Source organism: Ruditapes philippinarum, unplaced genomic scaffold (assembly GCF_026571515.1).
Source record: "Ruditapes philippinarum isolate M1 unplaced genomic scaffold, ASM2657151v2 ctg6618_1_1_1_1, whole genome shotgun sequence".
In the NCBI taxonomy this organism is placed as follows: Eukaryota; Metazoa; Mollusca; class Bivalvia; order Venerida; family Veneridae; genus Ruditapes; species Ruditapes philippinarum.
The window spans coordinates 43,240-69,434 of record NW_026861810.1 but is presented as its reverse complement, the minus strand read 5'-3'; the positions used below and the strand labels follow the sequence as shown (position 1 = coordinate 69,434).

Below are 26,195 nucleotides of genomic sequence, written 5' to 3'. Positions count from 1 at the left end.
TATTAACCGAAAAAGTTTTTATTTAGACTAAATTCAAAAATAAATACAACGTGATTGTACCGTCTTAAATCGTAAGAATACGTTGTATTACTCTATATTCTAGATACCAAGAATAAAGCATACGAAACTTTGTTTAAAGTTTTTTAACTCTGCGATATATCATTACAAGTTAACATGGAAAACTTGATTTCTTGGTGTTATTATCTACATATAACAAATTCATACATATAAATAATAACGGGGAAATGCAGATCCGTATACTTACTGCAGCTACAAACAGGAGTGAGTGTCACGCTTTATTAACAGTAATTGAAGTTATTTTCCAATCATTGGTTTATTGCCACCGACGTTCTATAGAGTTCAAAGGACATTGGTTTGAGAAAAAGTGAAGAAAAAAAATGTTTATCCACTAAACACCGTGAAGATATCAGCTGCAACGTTTTAAAATCAGAAATGACGTGCACCGGGTAGACCATAGTGACAGGTTTATTTTGTAAGCCGTTTTCAAAGAATTGCTATTTCTTATTCTCTTATATTGTGTAAGAATATAGAACTTACTTCCATCCATGTACATAATAGTTTTAAACAAACGCTCGATGAATGTTTCAATAAAATCATTATAATACAAATTGCCATGATGGATTTTGTACCTGTGATTTTATAATAAGTATAATACAACGACCCTGACTTATATTTACTTAAAATAAAAAAGTTTTCGAAGAATTTAAAGACAAATTATAATATATACAAGTAAATAGTTTTTATGGGAACGTTTTTCATCTTCTAAAAAGACATATAATACTTTCAGTTAAAATACATATTAGATAAATGGTAATAACAGAGAAACCTTCTTTTGTATGGAGGCTATTCGTTGCCAAAGATCCAGCCTAGTTGATCTGAATTGAACTGTTTGTTTACGGATAAAATACAATTGTATTTCTTTGTTTGTAAACTCCAATGTTGCATTCTCGGATTGAGTTTGACATTGTAAATATGTATTTCAACAAAATACATTTTGTCAAATGACAAAACATTAACTGGTTTTCTGAGAGTAGCATTACCAAATGTTCATCATAACATGCGGGATATTCATTGGTCGTGTATACGCCGACAATAACAGATTTCACATTGTCAAATCATCATTAATCGAATCAGCATAATCCAGCTGAACACGTTTTGCTATAGGATATAAAATAATCTTCGCCCCTTTTCACGCCCACTACATCATCGTAGATAAACATATGTATTCGCTCATTTTAGGTATTTACCGTCAGCGCCTGGTTCTCCTTCTGCGATCTGAGATCACAAGGAAGCAAGGAAACAAGAACACACACAGGCGTAGTATAAATTAATCACACATTTCAAGTTAAAACATTTTGGAGCCTTTTATGTGTTTGCAAATCATGACAGTTATTCACCAAACATAATTCATTCATGAACACCATTCTATGTCTTTATTCAGTCAACATCAGCGGACTTGAAATGATTAGAGGTCTAATAGTTTTGAAATGTTGTAGATAGCCCATGTCCTAGAAAAAGCAACTAGAAAAGCGCACCAGGTAACCGTCTCAATCAAACATTTAATGGGGTTGTTGGATGGTAAATATTTTTCAAGGAACGGAACTTGAAATTATTGTTAAGAATATATTCAACATGTTCTTATTAAAGATAAATAAATTTTACTGTAAGAATTCCAATTTGCATAGAACATTTTATTGCGTAACATTGCCAGTTAAGCTGCTTCCTTACCACTTTCAAATTGTCGAGTCAATATCCGACAGAGATTTTGCTATGACCCAATACTAAGACAGACAAAGTTCCGGCTGTCTGTCTTTCCTAGTTTTACATTAATATCCTTAATACTAGCTTATGACTTGACAAGAAAAAAGCTTTTTTACAATAGAAAAAAAAAGCCAAAGTTGTATGTACCCCTTGGAACATATCTTTTTTTTACCATACTGTATAGATTTTTACCATTTTCACTATATATTGTTTTCAATAATATTATTTAAATGAGTCAAAATGTAAGTTATGCTAGTTATTGATTTATGTATACCCTTTTTTATTCTATTTCTAACAAGGCCATCACTTTTCAAACTTAATACATAGTTACGTATTCTTTGTAGTATTTCCTGTACATAAAGATAGTTCTCTGCTTTTGATCAGAAAGACAGCAAGTCTAGGTAACAGCTATTTGCAGCATGCATACACAGATTTTGAACTGTCATTGATTTATTAAAATGCATAAAAGAGGTTCGCCAACGTCAGCTTCCATAGAGACTTAACAAATCCTGTGACTCAAAATATCTCGAAATGGAGGTAAACATAGATGCTAGGATACACTGAATATATATTTCAACATTAAAATGGGACAAATTCACAAGTTTTTGGTTATATAGTGGAATTATCAATAGTAAACTTTCAAAATTTTAAATGTTCAATTCTGCTTGAGCCGGTGCTAGGGGGCGTGGACAGTACTTTGCACTTGGCAGTACGTCCATGAACAGAATCAATCAAACCGAGCCTGCAACATTTTTAATTGTGACGTGTTGGGATTCTTATTTTCTCTATTTTTTCGCCACATCAGCGTTGTTTGTGCCGTGTGGAGGCGGTAAAAAGTCGCCCGTATATTCAATCAGAGATGTTATATATCCGAGCCTTAAAGATCGTTCAGCACGACATTATTGTTGTGTTTGTGGTATTTCTAGTTTTAACTATTTGGCATTTTCTAGTTGGGTGGTTCCATTATTCCTAATTGAATAATATTGAATCACCCTTAGGATATGTTGTCTGCTCCTTAACTTTGTCTTTTGGCGTGTTATCTGTGATATGCAGGCTTCATAACCTCTGATCCCCTTTCAAAATTCGATTTTGTTTAGTCCCGCCCATTGTTTTCTCGTTTAGGGCACAAGCTTTTTTTTACTTGGGGACCATACGCCGCTTCTAATGGAATGGCACTACTATGTCACATTGAAGGTTCCATTATAACCGCCGTATGAACACATCTGTGGGTGTTTCTAAATTCAAAATTTTACCATTTCATGTTTAAATGTTTAAATCTGCTTAAGCCGGTGTTAGGGGCGTGGACGGTAGTTTGCACTTGACAGTACCGTCCACGAATGTGATCAATCAAACCGAGCCTGCAACATTTTCTATATTGCCGTGTTGGGCCTTCTTAAGCGATTCTTGCTTTCTCTACTTAATGTATAGTTCCGTTGCATACACTTAATAATTTGGGTTTTTTACAACCAAATACAGTCCTTCAAGAAAAGGAGGCCTATGCTTACTGTTCAGTTGTCTTTATTAAGTTTGCCAAAAGTAAAATCCATGTATCGCATTCTAGTACTGACTGCTGAATGTAAAGCAAATGGATACTGTAAAAGAATTCAACAATTTATACTTTAAGGAGTGGTTTGCTTCCTTATAGATGGGAAACATTCCCTGCATATTATTACGCTTACAATCAGTATTATGACGTTCTACCAACTTCGTTACATTGTTACATTATATTTTAACCACTTTTGTATTACTTGAATATCATGTGCTATAATACGTTTTAAATGCAAAGTCAACTTTAATACATTTGATGCATGTGACATATATAACAGTTTCATTTATTTTGAAATATCTTGTACTCATTATTACTGCACAGTAACAGTTGCCTCTCTTTATATTCTGCTCTCGTGAAAATTGGCTCCGCCTTTTTATCTTCGTCTTTATCCGTGATATTAACATATATGGAAGTTGCAAAATCGTCTACAAATGTTAATCGCTTAAAAATAAAAAAGGAAAGTGTGGTTTTGTCAACTTTAGAGTGATAACTGGTGCAGTTACACTCTTAGCGTCATCATGTACGGCATAAAACGTGTTGTGTACGTTCTATCGCCAACATTTCGCAAATTTGAAGTTGTACATTCCTAAATACAGTTTGCAATTTATCTAAGTTGCATGTTACCAGCTTCCATTTTGTCAAATCAAGATAATCATTACGCTTAATACCAGTACAGTATGTAACTATCGAATCGACAATTAGATTTTTACTAATCTGTTTAGTAGTTCCGAAGTATGCATTGCCAAGTTTCAAAGGCCGGATGTTTATCAACAAATAGCCTCCATTCCTTTGAAATATATTGAAATGACTAATGACATTATGCGAACTTAATAGTTAACATATATCTGAGGAAGCCCCAAAACCGGTTTTTAAAACGTCTTCTCATTATTATTTAAATTCTTGCAATGTAGTTTCCATTTCTTTTAATTTCTTAAAAATACACAGCGGATACAAAATAATTAGCGAACGAACGAACGGATAACCAGGGGTATGATATTATACGTCCGAAATTATTTCGACCGTATAAAAAGCCATTTAACAGAAAAAACAAAAATGATGTTGAATTTAGTAATTATAAATCTTGATCACTTACTACAATCTTGTTCATCTTCTCTTCCAGGACATTCAATATGTCCATCACAGAGTAATCTCTGTTCAATGCAGTAACTGTCTGGACATTTGACTGTATTTTCAGGGCAGAGGAATTTTTCTGAAAACGAGATTTTGTGATAAAATCTTAAGCAATTACCTTTGATCGTACTATTTATTAAAGTTGTAAATGACATATATTTTTGTCAATCTTTCTTACATGTGAAATGAAAACACGACAGATTGCATTTAGACTATGAAAAATGTTATACATGATAATATTTATACCTTAATATCAAAAAAAGTTTTAGTTATCAAACACAGATATAAATTAAGGGAGTAATTTGCCAGTAATTTAAAAGCAGCCGAGGAAAGCAATTTATAATGCTTACGCTTTCCCTAAAGATACCATGAATGAAATGAAGATAACTCGGTTGAATCAACTATCAAAATGTAAAAATTGCGAATGGCTTCAGAAAAATAATGGATAGAATAGTTATGATATCTATCACATACACCACGACGCAGGAATGTAATAAAGCGCAGGAATGTAAAAAGGCAATTTAAGTAAAACGATATTACTCTAGTTAAATAACACCTTGACGTAGCGTTAAAGCACGCTTATGCTATGGTTACACTATAGGCGCGTCAATGAAAAATCACTATTTGTAATTGTTAATCTTTCATATTCGAATATGTGTTAAATAGAATATAATATTCATGTACATTCAATACTAAATGTTATGAATAACACAATATTATGCTCGCCACAGGCTCTCGTAATATAATGATATTCAGTTCGTTCAATAAATTCAGTACATTAAACATCTATCTCGCACAAGACAATATTTGATGAGCACTCAAAATGCCTTGATTTATATGCTTGAACCTATTGCACTTTTAACTTTAAAAAGCAACTTCTTGCTTGAAAGGCTTAAACTGATAAGCAATTTCAGAAAGATTCAGTGTGTGTTTTTCGCATACAACTCGAGAATCGTAAGGATTTTTAAAAGAGGTCGCAATAAGTCGACGAGAGATAATGCATATTTTAAGGGGTGCGGGAATGCGATGCACGAAAGATGATATTTTTCTTGTTTACCACAATAGCTCATGAGTCAAACGTTTGATTAATTTTTCTATTTTAGCGTCATTGTTTGTTATCAAACGAACCTTGCTATCCAAATCTCAGAGGGATGGCGGCGTCATGTCCCTCTAAATCCCCTTTTGATCCGTGCATACAAATGATAATCGCCGAGCGAGAAAGGAAAGTACTAACAATGAAATTACTATTAACCTAGTTTTAGATATAGCCCATATACCATGCGGTCAAGAACATACCTGAATGGAAACTGCATGCTTGCAATTCCACCGTGTTACAGTATCGAGCTTTCCGGTTACAGTATAGAATTGTCTAAATGGAAGATTATTTTTCGGAAGACGTGCAGATGATTTTTATTTCTTTTCATGTTTTAATGAAATTAATGTAATTATTTTTTTTTTCTTAATGTTTTCAATTATTAATATCTTTAAAGTAAGATTATCTTAAACCTTAAATCCGTTTTCAATTTTAAATATAATTTTGAATTTTGTCTTTTACTGACTGTCAACGATTTCATTAGTGCTTGCTTTAATTGAATGATTTCTTGCTGTGTCACCCTCTTTTATTTTATTTTAGTTCAATCTATGACAAACGGACACAGAAGATGATAACTGACTATACTCTTATTCCTACTCTTACTTAATTACATCGTCATAAAGATTGTGTTTTGAAAATTTAGAAATAGAATCATATGATAACTAAAGATTTGATATTTATTTGAATTACCACAATTTTGTAAATGGTCCCCAGATCTACATCCAGTCATGTAACCGTTTGCATCTACGGAATAAATACAGACCATCGACTCTGGTATAAACTTGTTATCTCTTTCACATTTAAACCAATCCCCGAACACGCTTGCATTGTAATCTTTGATAAAATAAATCCAAAATCTATCTTTAATAGTAAAAAAGAAATCAAGACGACAACTTAGCTATATGCATTTTATTTATGTAGAATTATAACTCATTAAACAAGAAAAGCATTGATGCAAAGCATCAAAGGGCGTCCAAGCAAGAAATGCAGAAAATGAAGATGAACTAGTAGACATATGATGACAAGATATTCTTATAAACGTTTCAATGGTTAATTGGTTTTTTACCAGAATGAACGGACGAAAGACATTGTTCATTATGAACTTTGATTGGCATGCTAGAGATTAGAATATTACTTGTTATTTCTTTATGATCGTGATTATTAATAGCAACGGATATACATGTATACAATCATTTATAATCCATATGTGTAACGCATGATCAACACCACACTTGTGGAATTGTCTCTTATTATGTTATCGCTATAAGCGAAGACCCCCTCTTAAGGTATCTGTTCACACTTAGTAAAAATATGACACTGGTTATATGACCATGTTGATCATGTTGAGCATAATTGTTTATTATACAATAATTGTAATATCTATTTTAATATAAAAAATACAGATCTTATGAATATTGTTTTCCTCTCTTTTTTGTGTTTTATGTGCTATTTTAATACTGAGTTTTTACGTTTACTTCTCCTTTTTTTATTAAAATTGTAAAATAATTTTTAAGAATTTAATTGTCATATTGACAGACGATTATAAGTCAAAACTTTACTGGAAATCAGTAAATTATGCTTAATCTTTCAATATATAATATTGCTTATTCTTAAACCATGTACATGTACATTTGTATTTTTCATTATCATTTTTTTAAATTATCAATCAATTGAATAATTCATAAATTTGTAACATTCTAATTTGTAACTTTGAATTATTCCTGGACATCTTTACTAAACACGAATAACAAAATAAATAAAATGTTTCAAAGTTGATAGTGTCATATTTATACCATAAAAATGTACCTTTTTCTCAATTATTGTACAAATTTATTGTTTTTATCTCATATAGATAAAATGAAACATGCTCTTGTTGTTGTTGTTGGTTTTGTTTTCGAATTGTACGTTTATGTATAATAATAATCAATAAATTTGAGAGTTGATCTATGTTTATTAATTATTGTAACCAAACTAAGTGACAATCATTCATTTTGGAAAAAAAGCTTATTTATCTGTAAAATATCTGTTCAGTTCTGTAACGATATCAAACATCTACTCCAAACCCGGGAGAGACCGGACAATAAACTTGTGATACTATTCGCCGGTCACTAGTAAATCCCGGTCAAAATAGACCGGGAGAGACCGGGAATTACCGATAGGAGTACATCCCTCTATAAATAGATTTTCGGAATGTTTAAGTCATCAACTCATCATTCTATTTTTAACATACCATGATAACCCACTGTGTACTACAAAATGATAAATAAAAAAAAACCCCGAAGAGACGGAAAAGGTTATTTCATGCATTGCGAAATTCTCCAGTTCGCTATTCATTGTACATATCGAACAATTTTTTTTAATCAAGCACCCTCATACCGATCGGAATGATCGGCTTTTATTATGACCGACTATAAGGCTTGAGAAGTTGCTGTCGCCCTTTCACAAAATCTGATTTCATTCCATAAGGGCGCCGCGCTTCGGCGCGGACGCCAATAAAAGAACATTTCGTAAGTCAAAACGGTACAGTGTGCCTGACCATAAAAAGGATCGCCCGACATACAGTTAAACGCATAACTTATTGAGCTAACAGGACTATTCTTTGCAGCTTTGGTTACATGGTAAAATGCAGTTTCATGTGGATAAAATTCATCATACTAAAGAATGTCCCGAGTAAAGATATGATCGAGACAAAAATAACATATAAAACAATCTCACTTTAATTATAAATTGATTAAACGCACAAGGGTGACTATTTTGATCAATAAACCGAGTGAACAATGAGTTAAGTTATAAAGTTAAGAATAAAGTGTTTTGGATCTTGAAAGCAGTTTTTCAATTGCCCTTATTATTTATAAGATTTACCCATACCGTAAGTACAATAAGGAAGGCCAACCGTCATGTCCATGTCTGAAAAAACCTTTGGCCAAATAAATGTCACTATATCACTAGTATTCTTTATATTATTATAAACATTCCTATCATCAGAACTATGCAATTCTGCGATTTCACTTCCATCGCAGTCGGTTATCGAATCAATATCCAGCTCATGATAAGGGTTACAATATCTGAAAATTTAAATATTACAGCAACGATTTTAAATCAACAAATATTAATATTCCTATCCCATTTTTAAATATAAAAATATAAAATAACCGTTCGTATGTTAAAAGAATTATATTCGAAGAATTACTGTTCGAGAAATATTATTCTTATTTTATATTTACTTATCGTTTACTTTATTCAAATTTATTTTAGTTCGATTGTGTTGGAAGCTATAAGCTTAAAGAAACACTCTCGAATCCGTTTCTGGAACCAACCAGTACTAAGCAATGAATGTAAAGTTTCTTGCTCAAGGAATCAAGGATTCGTTAAATAAGAATATGAACGTGTATACATTTAGGAAAATATTAGGATTTCAATTATAAGAGCCAAAAATGAGTTTGCAACATATTGTAAACGCCTATTCATATTACTGACTTTATCCGTTATCTATTTTTCAGTTTCTAAATGCCTTCTCAAAAAATATATTGATGTGATCTGAAAGCATTATACTTAAAGATCGATATATACTTTTATAATAAAAAGTTATAGAATGATAATTAATAGAATGTTCAAAATTATGAGTTAAGAATAAAAATGGCAGCTAACGAAACTCAGTTTAATTGTAATCTTAAAATATGAACTGTATTATTAATAATGCAAACTTATTATCTATAATTATATATAATTGTACGACGCAAGAAATGATCATTTCTTTAACCAAATAGTATTATAATTGAAAATTTACAAGAGTTTATTAGATAAAAAAAATAAAATAAAATAAATGATGAATTTTTAAATTAAGGTAAATACTTTAAGTGAAAACACATGTATAAACTATTCTTTTACGTTTACAAGGTTTGAGTAAAATGAAATAATTAGAATATACTTTATTAAAGGTTTTCCTTTGCGGAATGTTCCAATTGTGCAATGACAGAACGGGAATGCGAAATCACTATTGTTATTGTCAATAAGAGCTGCTTCACGAAATCTGAACTTGCAATCTTTTCGTACCTGAGATGAGGTAATTACTATATTTCACACATATAAATACTCATATTGCATACAAGCAAACCTGTTTTATCTATATCCCTGACATAAATTAAAATCATTTCATTGAGGACGCCTTGGCAGCACGGATTGATTATAAAACTGTTTTGAAATATTGAACTGTTTTCAATGTTGTTTAAAAATAAACTTATATGTTAGATTTCTTTTAATAACAGTACTCTTACACACCAAATATCAAAGATATTAAATGACTTTTACTAGAGAAACCGCACAATTATATTAACTTTTCGAACAACTCTCGTATTTAACACTCTACATTTGAAAATAAAAAGTGCACAAGGATTCATATTTAAAATGCACTTACCTCAACAAAACAAGAATAGCTCGCATTTAAATCACCAGAAAAATAAGCTGAATCCCATTGAAATAAACACTGTCTAGAATACATTATTCTACCAGATTCGTTTCCTTTCTGGACGAAAACCCATGTACAAGACTCTAAAGAAAAAAGTTAGTTTAACCTTATTGTTTACTAAGGCAAGTTATCGACTTAGTAGTTTTGTTGTGTAAATACTAGAAGTAGTCACTAAGAGATGATAAATGGTCTTCCACAACTTTACAAGTATACCTGTTTCCCAATAATAAAATGCAAAAGTGCAAATAATAAAATTCCTCTTGCCCATTTTCACCAAATGATTTATAAATCATATGAGTCATTTAAAGGAACATCTTTTTTTTAAATAAAGGAAAGAGAAATTCCAAATGCAACAAATCTACAACCAAAGTTACACAGACACTTGGAGTATAGACCCCGCCCTCCTCTGCCCCTGAATATTTAAAACTAAAGATATTACTTATTATAAGAATAAGTTTTAAATTTTTGCTTATATTAGTATGAGACGGTTAAGTGTCTAATACGTGAACAAGTTTGAACCGAATCTCATAACGTTTTAAAAAAAGTCAATTTCTTACCAAAGCTTCAATTTCCTAAAGATACCAAGCTTCGAAATGTAAACACAATTGGCCTACATGAATGTCAAGCATTAATGTTATCGCATGCCATTTTATTTATTGTGTAAATCAGTCGAGGTATATATTCTTCTAATAAATGAATATATGTTACTATCCGATCGTGCCTTTCTTTTAAGCTTTGTACATTTAGTTAAACTTTCTTAACCGTGTCACATTTTTGTTTGCGAACTCATGACGACTGGAATGTTTCCCACACCTAAAATGTACGTTGTTATCGTCTTACACACGTGCGCTTTGCCTATATTTTCGGGAGCGAAAATAAAGGTAAACATTAATAAATATAGAACAATCCAATTTCTTTTTACTTTAAGACTTTTACATTCATTATTTAATTATCATTTTACTTGAATTATGTTTCTTTATAATTTCTCGTGGTTATCAAACTGGCTGGATGAAATGTTTTAATCCTTAGAGAATTATGTCTGGTTCTCGGCATTAAAATGAAAGCGCAAACAGTGCTGAAACTCATTCCAGTCGCCTCACATCAAAGGAAATTGTACGTTGTCATCTTTATGAAATTATGATATTTTAGGGACTGTTTTAAACGTTGCAAAAATAGCGGAAAACAAGTTTTATGTTCAAGACATGTGACCAGGTCATAATAATATGCAAAATTATTTTGACTTACGATTCGCATGATAAAATAGACATGGTGTATTCAAGTGCGGATCAAGAAGGGGAGCCTTGCACATAACCCCAAGTATCTATGCCAAGTTGATACTGATTTAATTTATTTCGCGCTGTTAATTAACATTTGTATTTCAAACACTCAATAAAGAATTTATGAAGATATTAAATATAGATAAAACTTATTAATCGAAGACATCTACTTACGATCAGAGAGTTTCACTGATAGGTATTCAATATTGAAATCATCGGTCGTTGGAATTGAACCTACGCAATTCTGTTCATCACTATTATCCCTACAGTCAGGATAATTATCACACGTCAGTCGATTAGGAATACATTTGTAATCATCAACACAGAGAAATGAATTTCGGCAGGAGTCTGGAAGTGTAAGATACATAAAGCTTAAACATTTATTTTTAATGCATGCAGTAGTAAAAAGACGTTTTCATTGAATATATTAAGACACAGTTTATTAAAAACTACAAATTTCTATCTAGTATATTTTTGTTATATATGGACATTATGCACGTATAATTCCTACACCTGATTGAAATCAAAGTGAAAAAAACATAAATTAAGCAAGTAAGTAACCACGAGGCCATTCCACATTGCAAATTATATGAGCTGTTAGATAGAACGATTTTCATTTCAATATAAATTTCACCAGAAAATTTCATAAATTTTCACGAAAATGGCATAGACGTCAATATACTTATTTTGCTCAGTTTTCATTAACGTTTTTGTTTTGATTTTGTTTGTCCAATTTTCATCAAGCCTGCAAAAATTCACTGGCAAGAGGTTTATGGCTTAGATAATGGATAATATATGTAATTTAAAACTTAAATAAAAGTAAAATTAATGCAAATGTTTGTTTTTACAGCATGATAGTACAGGTAATCTCAACTACGAGATCCATATGACATTTGGTTATAATTATAACCGATGTAAGTATTCAATAAATGTCAGGGTTTATATATAGGGAAAAAGATGTGTAGGTGTCTAGATAGCTCTGTCGGTAGAGCCACAATACGTTATTCCGAGGGTTCCGGTTTCGACTTCCGGTCAGGTTGCTAAATTTCTCAGCCTATCCTGTGACATTTGGCACTTTTGGCACACATTTGGAACCGTGATGGTATAAAATGCCTAGTCTAATTTCACAATGTTCTCTGCACCCCTTTAAGTTCGAGGATGAGTTTAATTATAGCATGACAGTGTCAAGATTCAGAATTGTGCACTATCAAGGGGAGAAGATGTGGAAGAAGCCGGATAGCTCAGCCAGTAGGGGTGCGGAACGGTATTCCAAGTGTCAGGAGTTCAATTTTCGGTCGGTCTGCACATTTTTCTCACTCGCAGACATAAATTACATTAAATACAGCTGTTTACATCTTATAGATATCAATATTAAAATTATACTTCAGAGCTTTGAGTGCACAGGTACAAATCATTATTAAAAAAAATGTAACGATACTGTACCACGAAGTCATATACAAACCACAATTTGTTTCATCGCTATTATCAATGCAGTCATATACAGCGTTACATCGATTGCCTAATGTAATGCATTGTCCATTTTTACAGCGAAATTCATTGATATCGCATTTGCGGTACTCTGAAAGTGTTGATAAAACAATCATTTTAATGATCAGTTGAAAGAGAAAAATAAACATGTCACACAATTAGTAACACAAGTTAAAGCTTCCCCACGCTTAAGCAAACAAAATAAATGTGGACTCAGTTGTTATTTTGGCGTACTTTGACAGACATATGTTTGAAAAACTTACAATATAAGCTGAAATTAACGAACAGTATTTGCTGTGAATGTTGAAAATTGACGAACCTTTAATTTTCGTTGAGTGTGTGCGGTCGCGCAAAAATAATTTTCTTTTTATACTTTGGGGCAAGGAGGGCTGTAGATGTCACCAGTCATCCCTTATAAGTGTTATTTTGAAGTACTCCGTGGTATTTCCACAGAGTAATAGCCAAACAGATTAATTAGGCGCAGACAGTAGAGACTATGTACAGTGGTCAATGAACACCTAAATGTACAGTTACCCGAGACTGTATGGAAGGTTGAGGTAGCGCTGAAATAAACTGACTGCTTTTAAAAACGCCACTGCGTACTACCGTTACAGGCACTAAGAGTTAAGATCTGGGACATGTCGCCATTAATGTCCGTTTAGGTTATAATCTGCATTGTGTAACCTATTTATCTTGAGTTATTAATTTATTGAATAATATACTAAATATGTACGGCAGTCTATTTTATGATATTTATTTTGATGCATGGGAGGACAATCAGATCATTATGATTTATGATGAACAATAAGGTGTTGCTGCCAAAATAAATGATCATTTCTTGATCTTGACTGACTGATAAGGTTTTGCAAACCTGTGAAATATGAATGATACTATTATACATAGTAAGAGTCAGATAATGATATAGATTATTTTATTAAATAATGATCATTTCTTGATCTTGACTGACTGATAAGGTTTTGCAAACCCGTGAAATATGAATGATACTATTATAAATAGTAAGAGTCAGAAAATGATATAGATTATTTTATTTTGTTTTGTTTTTTCATTGAAGGTAGCTTTAGTCAAACGGGACTTGTCATCATTAAATATCTTCATTATATATCATACTTCACAGACCTTTGATCAGTCGGCTGTTTTCACACTTCAACTGATTGAAATAAAAATATGTCGGGACCAAATTTTCTTTTCGACTAAACAGGAGTCTCGGTAAGTCAAAATTTGACCTAAGCGGAGTTGAAATACAAAGATTAAGAAGGAAATTTGACAGGACTGGTACCCGACACATGTACTTGGTAAGCATAATTGACACTCTTTCCAATTTTTCGCAGACGATTTTTGAATGAAATTGTTGACAGGTTCCCTTTATAAATTTTGTATATAATTAATAAAGATACTCCTCACCGTTGAAATATGAATAATCTTATAAAACATGGTAAGAGTGAGCATATGATATAGAACATAAGATTATATTTTGTTTTGCCTTTCCATTGAAGGTAACTTGAATCAAACGGGGGCTTGTCGCCATTCTAAGTCATTCTTCACAGATAAATTAAGGTAGGCTCATATTACTGTATTTGAAATTTTGTGACCAAGTGCCGTCCACATTCTTAAGAAAATGTCTCAAATGGGCTTGTAAAGAAAGAAAGAGTCTATTTTTAATGGCTTTAGCTTGTAAAACTTTTAAGGAACTTGGCTCGTATGGGACAGGGCTTTATTCAAGTTTCGGTATTCTAAAAGGCCTTAAAGTGTCCAACTTCATATCATCTGCTGCTTTATTTCCTGGAAACCACAACGAGATAGGTTTGCAATCTATGATTCTGTGAATACATTGAGAAATTAAGTCAAACGACTTTTTTCAAAATGTTGAAAAGTCATGCGACAAGAAAACGACGGCATGCTATCTGGTGAATGCCGTTCGAAAGTGTGTCGCTCAAATTTGCAGCCAAGTGTGACAAGGGTTTAAGCTAATCTTTTGCGAATTTTTGAGAATCTTTCGGAGGCCGTCTATCTCATACTGGTTGGAAGAATATTTGGCTGCACTGTTCAAATACTTTAATATTGATTAGTTGGGGTTTCAGAACAAGTCGAAACATTTTACTTTTAAAAGGAGAGTTGCAGCTCAAGTGCCCTTCCGTTTACTACAGGCATGAGCGGGCACCTTAGCGTCCCTGGACATGAACCCATTGAATTAAGGGGCAAATTACTTAAAGTCAACCCCCATATGCCTTACTACAATATATTTTGAAAACTTTCACCGTGTCAACAATGCTCGTTTTGGGTTTGGATACATATGTACCATCAATACATATAGCATAATTATATATTATATAATGTTTATAACTGAATTGAATTTTCTTACCGCAGATTTCATCCGTACCGTCCAAACAGTCTGTTATGAAGTCACAGCCTTGATTCGGATGTATACAATGTCCATCATCACATGATAATTTATAGTCACCACATGCTACAGAATTATAAGGTTATTGTAAAACAAGAATTGTTTTGTTTTGTTCTTTATAATTTCATTGCAGATCCAACTGCGTTTTCCGAAAGCAGATAATAATCATAAAACAATAAAACAATGTTTACGGTACTGTAACAGTTCAGTATCATAATAAATAGCAGTTGAACCATCAAATACTTATCAACAAATATGATAAATACTTATCAACAAATATAATAAAGGCATATCGTGTTGACATATTTTCGTTAATTTGAATAATATACTTTAAATAACATTAAACGAATTACAAATTACAGACAATTGACAAAATGAATAGTAAGATTAGTGCTTTAGTGACTAAATAGGAAGACAAAGAAATATCACTATTGCTCGGCAAACACATGACTTCATCCGAGGCATCAAGACAGTCGATGACGTCATCACATTTAGCTAATGTAGATATCCACTCCTTGCTTTTTTCACAGCGGTAAAACGCCTCGTGTTTGAGTCGGTTTGGTAAATGAGTGTTTATCATTGTTTTTCCCGTATTCGTTAGAGTGTGATCTAAATAATGACCATAAAAATATTTTCAGACACAATCATGAAAATAATAATAACATTTTAGGGTGTTCTCTCTGTATGCTTCCATCTTAATAAATAACATTTATTCGATAACATATTTGCTTTTTCACTAAAGGGACGTGTGGTTTTTAAAAACCAAATATATATCAATAAAGCATATATCTGATGTATTGAATAGACCGATACAATACCGTTCATGTTTAAATACACTAAGAGGAACCAAAAAAGGAAAAACTGAGTGTCGAATTTTTTGTGCCTTTTAAATTTTGGTTATTTTGAACTTATTTTGTGAAGTCATCTTCATCACTAGCGTAGTAGTTACCTGTTTGTATCATCTCACTGATTATTTATAATCATCTTAGAGATAATACAGATTGAAAGTAGTTCCACTATGTTACTTCAAATACATAGGGTGTAGTTCTGGTATAATGAGACATTCAAATGTTTTTCGCCATCCAACATTTATATGCTTTATCTGAATAATCTTTATCAAGAAATCAAGCATTAACTTATTACAGGACATATTCGAACTATTGCTACCGTGAAAAATATTTTTAAATACCACAGACAAGGTTTTCTGAAGGAACTGTAAACCTCCGATATATCTATGTTGTAATGCTTTCTTCTTTGTTTGTAGAAAATTATTAGCAATTCCTCGAATTAAATCGAAACTGAACTTGTTATGCTTCATACGTATTTACAACTCTCAAAATGGATATAAGAAAGTTGAAAATTAGTCACCGACTGTTGGCGCAAAACAATTATCAAAACTTTGGATATATTTTGTGAACATTCTAAAAGCAATTGTGAAGTAAAATACTAGCAATTCTCCTCACAATGGTAATTGTTATATTCTTAATGAAATTATACAGCCCGTGAAAAAAACATTTTGTACAAGAACAAATTGAAAATATAAAGTTATATTATAAGGTATTTCTCAAAATTATAGAAAATTGTATTATTTAGAAGTCATGTTGTATAAATGACAAATTAAACTACAACAGCCCCTAGTGTCAATGTATTTGTTGATTAAAAGAAAAGAGACTTCAAAGAAATGGTGAAATGTAAGCTCGTTCAGGATTGGTCTGTCATTAAAAATGAGAACACAATACACTAAAAATTGTCAACGAAAGTAGCATTTACCGATGTAATATTGGCAAAATGTAAGTGGTTTAACTCTTTGACATTTTAGAATGCCTCAACTGCTTTAATATACTTTAACTTATATTTTATTGACTCCATCTTGCAAAAGCGGCCACATGTTAACATGAAGAAATATTTCATAAATACGTAGATTATATTCAATAATATACTAACCTATAATATCAATGTGGCATGACAGTTCATCTGTATAGTCTGTGCAGTCAAAATTCCTATCACACCAGTTCACTTTCGGTATTGACGATCCATCGGAGCAATTCATGCTAGACAACTCCTTTTCGGGCAAAATGATGTAACTTGTGTCTAAATTCAATTAAAAAAAAGTGAAATACAGGCATTCTATGTAGCCGAATTGAAGATTAATTTAACATTTGGATAATAACACTACGTAAATTAGTATATCTGATGGTCTTCGAAAAAAAAGTGAAAGAAAAGAAATTTCATATCGGCATGGAACTATTGTAGTGCCGCTAAATTGAAATTATTTTTCTTTTTCTTTTTTGTTGCTTTTTAATATTCAGGTGAATATTATTTGTATATTTCCGAATCGAAATGAAAAAAATCCCTACTCATGTCATGCAATAATCTATTTTGTCAGAAAAAATATCAACTCTGTTTACCTTTGTCTTTTTATGCTAATCAAAACAGAAATAACTTGCCATTCAAGAAGCACGGCTCCCGCAAAGATCTGCCCGGGTCATTCACATAACACCAAGGAATACCATTTGAAGATAAATCTTTACACAATGTCGAATCGTTTAAAGAAGTTTTCAAAGAAGAAAACTTCTTGTCAAAATCAATTTTAGCTTCGCCGGACAGGTTTTCCCAACTTTTACAAGTTTTACCAGAGTATGGTGAGACAATGAAATCTTCTTTCCTATATATACTTGTACATTCATTTTCCATGATAACGGCTAAAATGAATAATTATTAAATGCATTTAAAATCCATCAGAACAGCATTGGAACTTAAGATTATCTGACACGCACTGAGAAATCCGATAGCCGTGTGTTGTTCTCAGTAGAAGAAAGAATCAATCAATTTCACGAAATTGGGTTTTAAAATCCTAATGTGCGAAGTAAAATTATTCAGAAATTATATTTCCAATTATATTCAATTGATATGAAACTTTTATGTTTAACGGATATATACTTTTCAAAAAACTTCAATTCACCATATCACCAATTCTAAATCACTTGTACAATGGACGATTTACATGAATTTGAACATGTTGAAAGAGATTTTGTCATAAACATGTTTGTTGCAATGACAATTAATGACTTGAATGTCTTATCAAAGCAATGTTTTCATATGAGAAAACAATTTTAAACTTGCAAGAAGCGAAAACATAATTTGAAAATATTATAATATCCACAAAAACAATATAACTACAAAACGGTTCTAGACATTTAATTGTTTAGAATTTTATTACACTATAATTTATTTAGTCTCTTTAAAAAAATAAATACTTGGTATGACTTGTTGAACTTTCATATTTAATAAAATGTTATAAATTATACTTTTTGTGTGAAGCGCATCTTCAGAAAATGGTTTCTCGCAGATGAAAAAATCGACAAAGTCATCAAAACAATCTACTGTCGACCAAAGTTTTTCAGTGTTGAAAAGCTCGAATGACATATAAGTACAATCTCCAGTTGCAGGTTGTCCAATTCCCCTACAAAATCAAAATCAAACCTCACTCAATATTATCATATCATATCAGCAATTCATCGAAATAAAATCTGGCAATTATCACATATATCAAACCTTGTAATAAAAACTAGCATTTTAAATTACTACTAAGTGAAACTGTCACATACACACACGCACGCACGCACGCACACACGCACCAACCCACACACACACACACACACACACGCGCAAATTCTCGCATACACTTGCACACACACAAACACAAAACATCTTACTGTCACAGAATTCTCCGTACATTTTATCAGAAGACAGTTTTTAAAACAATATGTCAGTGATAAAATAGCATTGAAAACAAACACGTCACGGTTTAGAAATGTTCACTAATTAGGAGAGAAGATGTAGAAGCAACTGGAAAGCTCTGTCAGTAGAAACGCGGTACGGTATTCCGAGAGTCCAGGGTGCGAGTCCTAGTCAGGCTGCACAACTATCTCACCCTGTGACATTTGGCGCCCAACGGGGAACAGTGACTGAAAATAGCTCAGAGTTTAATTCACATTGCTCTGTACCTTTTTGAAATTCGAGGACGAATTTCAATAAAGAAGGGGAGTATGTCACGGTTCAGAACTATTCATTAGTCAGGGGAAGAAGATGTGTAAGTGACCGGATAGCTCAGTCAGTAGAGCCGCGGTACGGTATTCCGATGGTCCCGGGTTCAAGTCCCGGTTAGGCTGCACATTTTCTCACCCTGTGACAAAAAAGAATATCTTCCCTTTCTAGTTATGGAATAATTTCTTGAATTGTTCACTGTTTTTTTGCCATACGTAAACAACGTGTATTTATCCAGTCGGTAAACGATTGTCATTGCAAGCGTACGTCATTTAGCTTATGCTTTGCATGTCTGGGTTGAAGCAATTTATAAACAGTTTGATATTATTTGGTTCAACAATTGTTTTTAGTATAACAATAGATAATTACCAAGCACTGAAAGTAACGTTGAGATCATTAATCCAGTTAAAACTCGTCCTCCTTCTTTTCTCTTTTACTCGCCGTAAACCTTAAGAAATTAGAAATAGGCATTATTTAAGAGTAAAATATTATATATTTCAATTTTATATGTAAATATAGTAAACTGTTATAATACAATAATGTTTTCAAATGTTTTAATATACTATTCGTGTGTGTTTGTGGTTAATTACTTAATATATTTCTTTAGAGCTAATTTTATTTGGAAATTTGAAATTGAAGCGAAAGCAAACACTCTTTAGTTGTTTCAATGCTCCTATATTATTCAATCATGTGGCCACATCTTTGATTAACAGAGGCATCTTTAATATTAAATAGTTTATTAGAATGTAATATTTTTCGGATAGAATGTATGGCCTTAGATATAGGCGTGATGGATATAATCCCTCATGTACAGACGCAGCTAAACCGAGTTAGCAAATTTTAAGTAATATTTCCGAGGGATCACACTTTATCAAGATATTCAAGATTTGCTCTTATTGTCGAAGTCATCAACCCCTTCAATTTCAAATGTACATATCTATGCTGCCTGCGCTAAACAAATGTTTGGTTTGAAATTTGAAAAGGGATACATGTAATTTCAAAAGCGCCTGTGCGGGAAAATATGAAGTTGTACAAATGCATCTTTTAAATTATTGCTAATTTGTAAAGAATTAATTTAAATTACAATATAATATATAGTGGCAAAACATTTTAATTCTTTTTCATAGGCATTATAAAAAGGGTTTTAAAAAGAAACTCTTTCGATCATCAACTATAAATTGAGTGAAACAACACAGTTTTAACGTTTTTTAATTTCATGAAAATAATTCATAAGTCATAGTTTATTACCATTTTATCAATATTATGTCTTTAACATTGAACCTAATGATTTTAAACTCCATAATAAGACGAAGACCAACTAAGGTACATTCCTACCAATTGTAGAATCCTTTGTTATTAAATGATTGGCATTAAAAGAAATTAATTTGACCGTTTTTACCATGATTCAACAGAAAGAAGTTGATATGAACAAGGTGTAAAATTTGACCAATCAGTTTCAATTTCAGTTGCAGCACCTTTATATGGCGTAGTGTAAACCCAAGTGACGGTGAAATGATACATACGTGATTTACTTTTTCAAACTTGACACTTCCTGTCATTTTAATACCCTTACATTAATCTGTTGATCAAGGTCTTTATTTACAATTTGCTTCATGTTTACATTGTTACCTAAATTGTCACCAAAGAAATGTTAGTTTATGGTTTTGACGTTGAACCAGATCAAACATTCTCGGAACCTTGTTTTAGATGTCAAAATATTTTCACTTGGATTTAGCTAAAACATTCCTTTGTAAATTTCAGTCACTGTTCAAAGCATGAATAATCAGTGCTGACAAAAGTTTGGAACCTTCATTCTTAAATGTCAAACTTTATGTACAGAAGAGCAATGTCAAATTTTCTTTTAAACATTATTTTAAACATTATTTTAATTAAGTTACTATTCAAAAAAGTTTTCCAAATTTGCGGAACAGAGTAATAAGTGTTAAGGAAGGATCTTTTTTCTAATTGAGATGTTTCCACATAAAAATTTTAGGTTCCAAAATAAAATGGTATTAGTTTTATTATCGATTCAACTCCCTGACGTACTGTATCCAGACGGCCGCTGGACTAACAGACGGACAAAGGTCAAAGATTTATGAATGATTTTTCACGTGTGACAATTTCTTTGAATATTTAAATTTTACATCGTCAGGAGGCCAAAGTCAGGTATTCATTTGTCTGACTTCGTTGTAGATGGGCCGGATCAATTGCTTTGTATTTTGCCCTCTGCTGCAATGTAAGGTACAACTAAAAATATATGGGCGCTAGTCGAAGCGGTACTTTTTAACATCTTTATTAAAAGCACCATTTTCCGGAGCCTGTCGTGACCTACGCAGTGATTAAATCTGGTTTCCAAATGAACGGGGAGGACCTGTTACACGAAGAATGGAGTTCTTATAGTTACTTGTCAGGAGTTTTTGTGACAACTGTCACGTAGTTCGTCGGAAAACTCGTAATTGTTTGTCTTTAAAAATAGCAAGTTTTAGGTGCTTAATTAAACTTTAATGATAAAATTTGACGCACATCTTGTATCATGTGTCAAAAACTAATTCATAGACCATTTGTATCGCCTTTTGAAAAAACCTGGTAGTTTTGAGTAAAATTTCCAAATTATTTGCCAATACGCACCTATTGGCCTGTTTGTATTCATCTTTGCCATACAGAATTAATTATAATGCAAAATTTTAAACATAAAGCCCATGCTAACAAATTCATACCCGATTTTTCAAATGTCCTTAAGTTCTGGTGATAACTCTGAACATGTCCTTGAGTTCTAATCATAATTTTGTTACGACCAGTGTACTTCTTGCGGTAAGTTACGGCACGTTTTAGCGTTTTTTTATTATTCAATAAGGTTGTAAATCATTATGAAATGCAATACGCCCATCCTTTGCACAAAAATAGGATATACAATGTCGGTTCAATAAGTGTATTTTAGTTCAAGAGATATTAGTTCGTACCCCTGTTTCTTGTGCAATGTTTCATTTTATAGTATTTTTGCAGACACAGTTTTCGCAGTTTTCGTTGATTGGGAAAAAGATTGATGTATAGCATACGTGATAACTTACGTGATACTTAATACTTGATCATGTTAAAAAAATATGTAAATTGAAATTGTATAAATGATATTTAATGATTTAAAGGAGCGTTTGTGAAACAAAGTTATAGGGCAAAATCAAATCTAAATGGAATAGTTAATATTGTTTTATGATGTTCTGTGTTTTTATATATTGTGAAAAAGGCCACATTTAAAATTAAGATATGTTATTTGTTTTCTACGATTAAATACATATTTCCATGTGTTACCTTCTAAAAAATTATATATTATTATTCCTGGCATTTTAGAGAACATTAAGTAACCATCCTATCGGTCTGCAGTAGCAAAACAAATTAAAATAGTTTGCAGCAAAAAAATGAAGTAGTATGCACTACTTATATCAAATATAATGGGCTGGGTCATCTTCATGTATTTTACGTTCTAAATTAAATTTCTAAAATGTATCAACTGTTGCCATAAAGACGTAGACAATTCTATGAAAATTATACACGTCTCAAATTATATGACAATACAAAGTAAATATTTAATTTAAGATGTGAGTCATCTAAGGAGTCATGCTGTTGATCGAACTTTTTTCTGTCTTTGTAATATCCACTGTAGCATCACTTGACTTACAGGACTCTCCATCTTGCGGAAGATATTTGCTAAACATAATCAAAGTAAACTAGAAATTGGATGCAATATCTTTAGAATTACTCTACTTCAAACTGAGTGAGCATGGCTTGCTTTAAATACTTATCCAGATGTGCGGGAGTAAGACCATGTACGTTTCTTATATTTTAACATTAACATACAATTTGTTGTCGATGTGTGATGGATATCTCCCCTTTGTAATCTAAGTGGATGAAACTCTGCTACTTTTGCTGTATTGGTAACAAAAATATTTAGTCAAACTTAGTTCGCTCGAACACGAGGGGCGTGCAAATTTTGTTCGAGAGATCGGTAGTTAGAGCTAACCGCAGTTGAGTTTTTATTATGTATCGCACTTTACTTTTTTTGAAACATAGGTATGGATATTATCCTAGTTAAATACTTGCTTATACTAAGCCCTTAGATAAGGGAAGCACAACTATATATTGACTGCTTAAGAAAGGTGGTTGCTTAAAACATGGGTAACTGAAAACAACGTGTACGTTTTGAGAATGTTTTGTTTTGCGGTTTAAGCCTTGATACTGCTGAATATCGGTGACCGCTTATGCCGGCTCGCCACGGCGAGCCGGTATTACGTTAGGATTTTACTGAGAAACAACCTCAAACTCCAAATCCACCCAAAAATTTAATCGAAGCTTGGCTTCCAGCTTTCTACAAAATGTATCTGTCAGGGATGGAATCAAAAATTATTTAGCCAATCAAATTTAATCTTACATAGCGTCAAAAACCTTCAATTTCACGCTATTTTTAAAAAGCAGCAAACATTGCTTTGAGCGCAAAGATATAATAATAATAATTATACTAATAATAAAGATTTTATTTAACGAGAGAAATCATTTGAACAAACATATCAATCTTCAATGAGGCCCTCAACAAGGAACAATATAAATTTAACATATTTAAACTATTAAAATACATAAATGTAAAAACATACAGGAGATTATCAATTTGTATACATCATAATAATGATTAAAAGGTTTGTTTTCATGAGTTCTTTTTAATAAATCATATTTACACTGACTTTTGATTTAGCGATTTCACCTGTTTTCTCTGTAGTAAGTTTTCGTTTGGTTAATTAACATAAGTGTTCATCTAGTTCTGTGCATTTTTTTTCTTTTTCTTTTTTTCCGGTCATTTTACCATGGCGGTGGAAATCCCGGGATCCGGGACGCCCGGGATCCGTGATAGTATAAGATATATAGGGAAAAGGAATAAACTATACTATATTTGTGTTGATTATTGTCGTAGTGAAAGGCAATTGAACGATAACTTTTTTATTTTTTATTATATGAAATGAATGGTAAATTAACTTAAGATTTAAATATATTTAGAGCTATTTATTAACAAAATTAAAATGAGGAAGTAATTATATGCCTAATAGGGAAAAAAAATCAAAGTTTTTGTTTATATAATATTTGGATAAATTTTATGTTCATGTATTTAAATATATTTTTAGAAAAGATCATAAGATATACTTAACATAATTGATAACAAAAAAGATTTGTTCCATCAAAACTGATTTCAAAGTGCTGCAACTTCTTAATGGATTGAGATAGAGTCAAATGCTTTCAGCGTTTGTTACACGTTACCTTATGATCGATCTGGGGTCATTTTTAGCCTGTGACAAGTCCAAAAATGTTTTGGCGATGAGGGAGACTGCCGACCCTTTCAAAAACCCTAAAAAGAATACGGAACACCCCCCTTCTGGCAACCCCCTGATGTATCTTTTGGTTGGGGGCCGAAAAAGAGGTCACTACTAGTCGCTACTAGCCTTTTTAAAAGCTTACCTTGTACAATATTTACTAGAGATGATAAAGATGTCTTTTGCAGACACTATAGACCAACATTTCATCCATATGTTTGTGCAAAGGATGAGCGTACTATATTTTATAATGATTTTAAACCTTATTGAATAATATAAAACGCTAAAACGTGTCGTGATTAAGCACAAGAAACACACTGGCAGTATCTAAACCAAGCAGGCACTTGACGTTGTTTCAACGTTGAAACAACGTTGAAATATGGTCGAGACGTTGTTCAACCAATATTCAACTATGGACGACCATACGGATATATTGCCAATGTATATACAACGTTGATTCAACGTTGTTTATGGTCGAAGTTTTACATTTAGTTTAATCATTATATAAACCTTTATACCACTAATTTTATGTTATTATTCCTTTATTGAATTAGTCTGTAAGTGATTTTTGTCAGGAAAATTTGTGTTACAATCTTTTTCCGTATATTCAAAATTAGCGCTTAAACAAATAAAGTTGGAAATAATTTTTCACTTTATATTAACGCTTTAAATGTTAGTTAATATGTTTTGTTGTTTGTTGTTATATTTTTTAGTTCTTTATGAATAATATTAATTAATAAATTGTTATTTGTCAAACCCCCGTTTATAAAATACCGCTGGTCAGGGGAAGTAATTGTTGCGGTCTATGATTTTGTTTCTTGTCTATGAGTATCGTTCGTGGAAATGGTGGCGCTGTGTGCAAAATTTGAAAACAACACGATTGGCAATTTATTTGGATTTCGAAGGTATTCATAATGTTTTACTTTAGTTTACTGATTATTTTCTAACATATTATTATTTATTCTTAAAATTCTACTTTAATTTACTTTATGAAATAAATGAGAGATGAAAACACACGATTGAGTTGATTTGACACGTTTTCGCGACCTAATTGAATGATTTGGGTTCGGTAGGCCTTGTAAGCATGAAGTTATTGATGTCCTTGGCAATTTATGATTTTACAAATCTTGTCTTTCTTTAATTTATTTTTCATATTATACATTTGTCTCTACTTTATCCTAATTAGAATTTAATCAATTATAAAATTGAAACCTATTAAGTAGTTCGGCCCACATAATGTTCGTCCCAAGACAATATTTATAACAATGTCTACGTTTATATTTTAGTGATAGTATAATACAGTGTTAATTAGTTTGAAAAAAAATATTATTAAGTTAAATAACAAAGTTGAGTGTTTAACTTTAAAGTTGAATAGTCGTAAATTTATAGGGAATAATAAATCTATTTCTATTTTATTATATATATTTTTATATCCTGGTCCTGGCTGAAATTTAGAGTATTGCAATTGTAGCCTGTGTACCTTACACTCAACATGAAAAGGACTGTCAGGTTTGTTAAATTGTAATTAATTCTTATTAATTTATAAATTTGAATTTATTTACAATACAAAGTATAAATTTTTCAACTACTGGA

At 31.7% G+C, this 26,195-nt stretch overlaps 2 protein-coding genes across 2 annotated transcripts in view; both read right to left on the bottom strand.

Moving 5' to 3' along the window:
- Positions 1-17,902, bottom strand: part of LOC132716899 (G-protein coupled receptor GRL101-like) — a 41,519-nt gene extending 23,617 nt beyond the window's left edge. The window contains exons 1-10 of the mRNA XM_060700232.1: positions 17,149-17,902; positions 15,634-15,813; positions 15,166-15,270; positions 12,760-12,876; positions 11,472-11,645; positions 9,970-10,103; positions 9,484-9,608; positions 8,424-8,620; positions 6,246-6,389; positions 4,425-4,541 (exon numbers count right to left, since the gene is read on the bottom strand). Coding sequence (XP_060556215.1) covers positions 4,425-4,541; positions 6,246-6,389; positions 8,424-8,620; positions 9,484-9,608; positions 9,970-10,103; positions 11,472-11,645; positions 12,760-12,876; positions 15,166-15,270; positions 15,634-15,813; positions 17,149-17,254 — 1,399 coding nt within the window. The 5' untranslated portion in view covers positions 17,255-17,902. The remainder of the gene's footprint in view (positions 1-4,424; positions 4,542-6,245; positions 6,390-8,423; positions 8,621-9,483; positions 9,609-9,969; positions 10,104-11,471; positions 11,646-12,759; positions 12,877-15,165; positions 15,271-15,633; positions 15,814-17,148) is intronic.
- Positions 17,632-26,195, bottom strand: part of LOC132716900 (uncharacterized) — a gene marked incomplete at its 5' end in the record, with an annotated part of 51,704 nt that continues 43,140 nt past the window's right edge. Inside the window, 3 exons of the mRNA XM_060700235.1 lie at positions 17,632-17,906; positions 18,513-18,667; positions 19,621-19,699. Of these exons, the coding sequence (XP_060556218.1) occupies positions 17,632-17,906; positions 18,513-18,667; positions 19,621-19,699 (509 nt within the window). The remainder of the gene's footprint in view (positions 17,907-18,512; positions 18,668-19,620; positions 19,700-26,195) is intronic.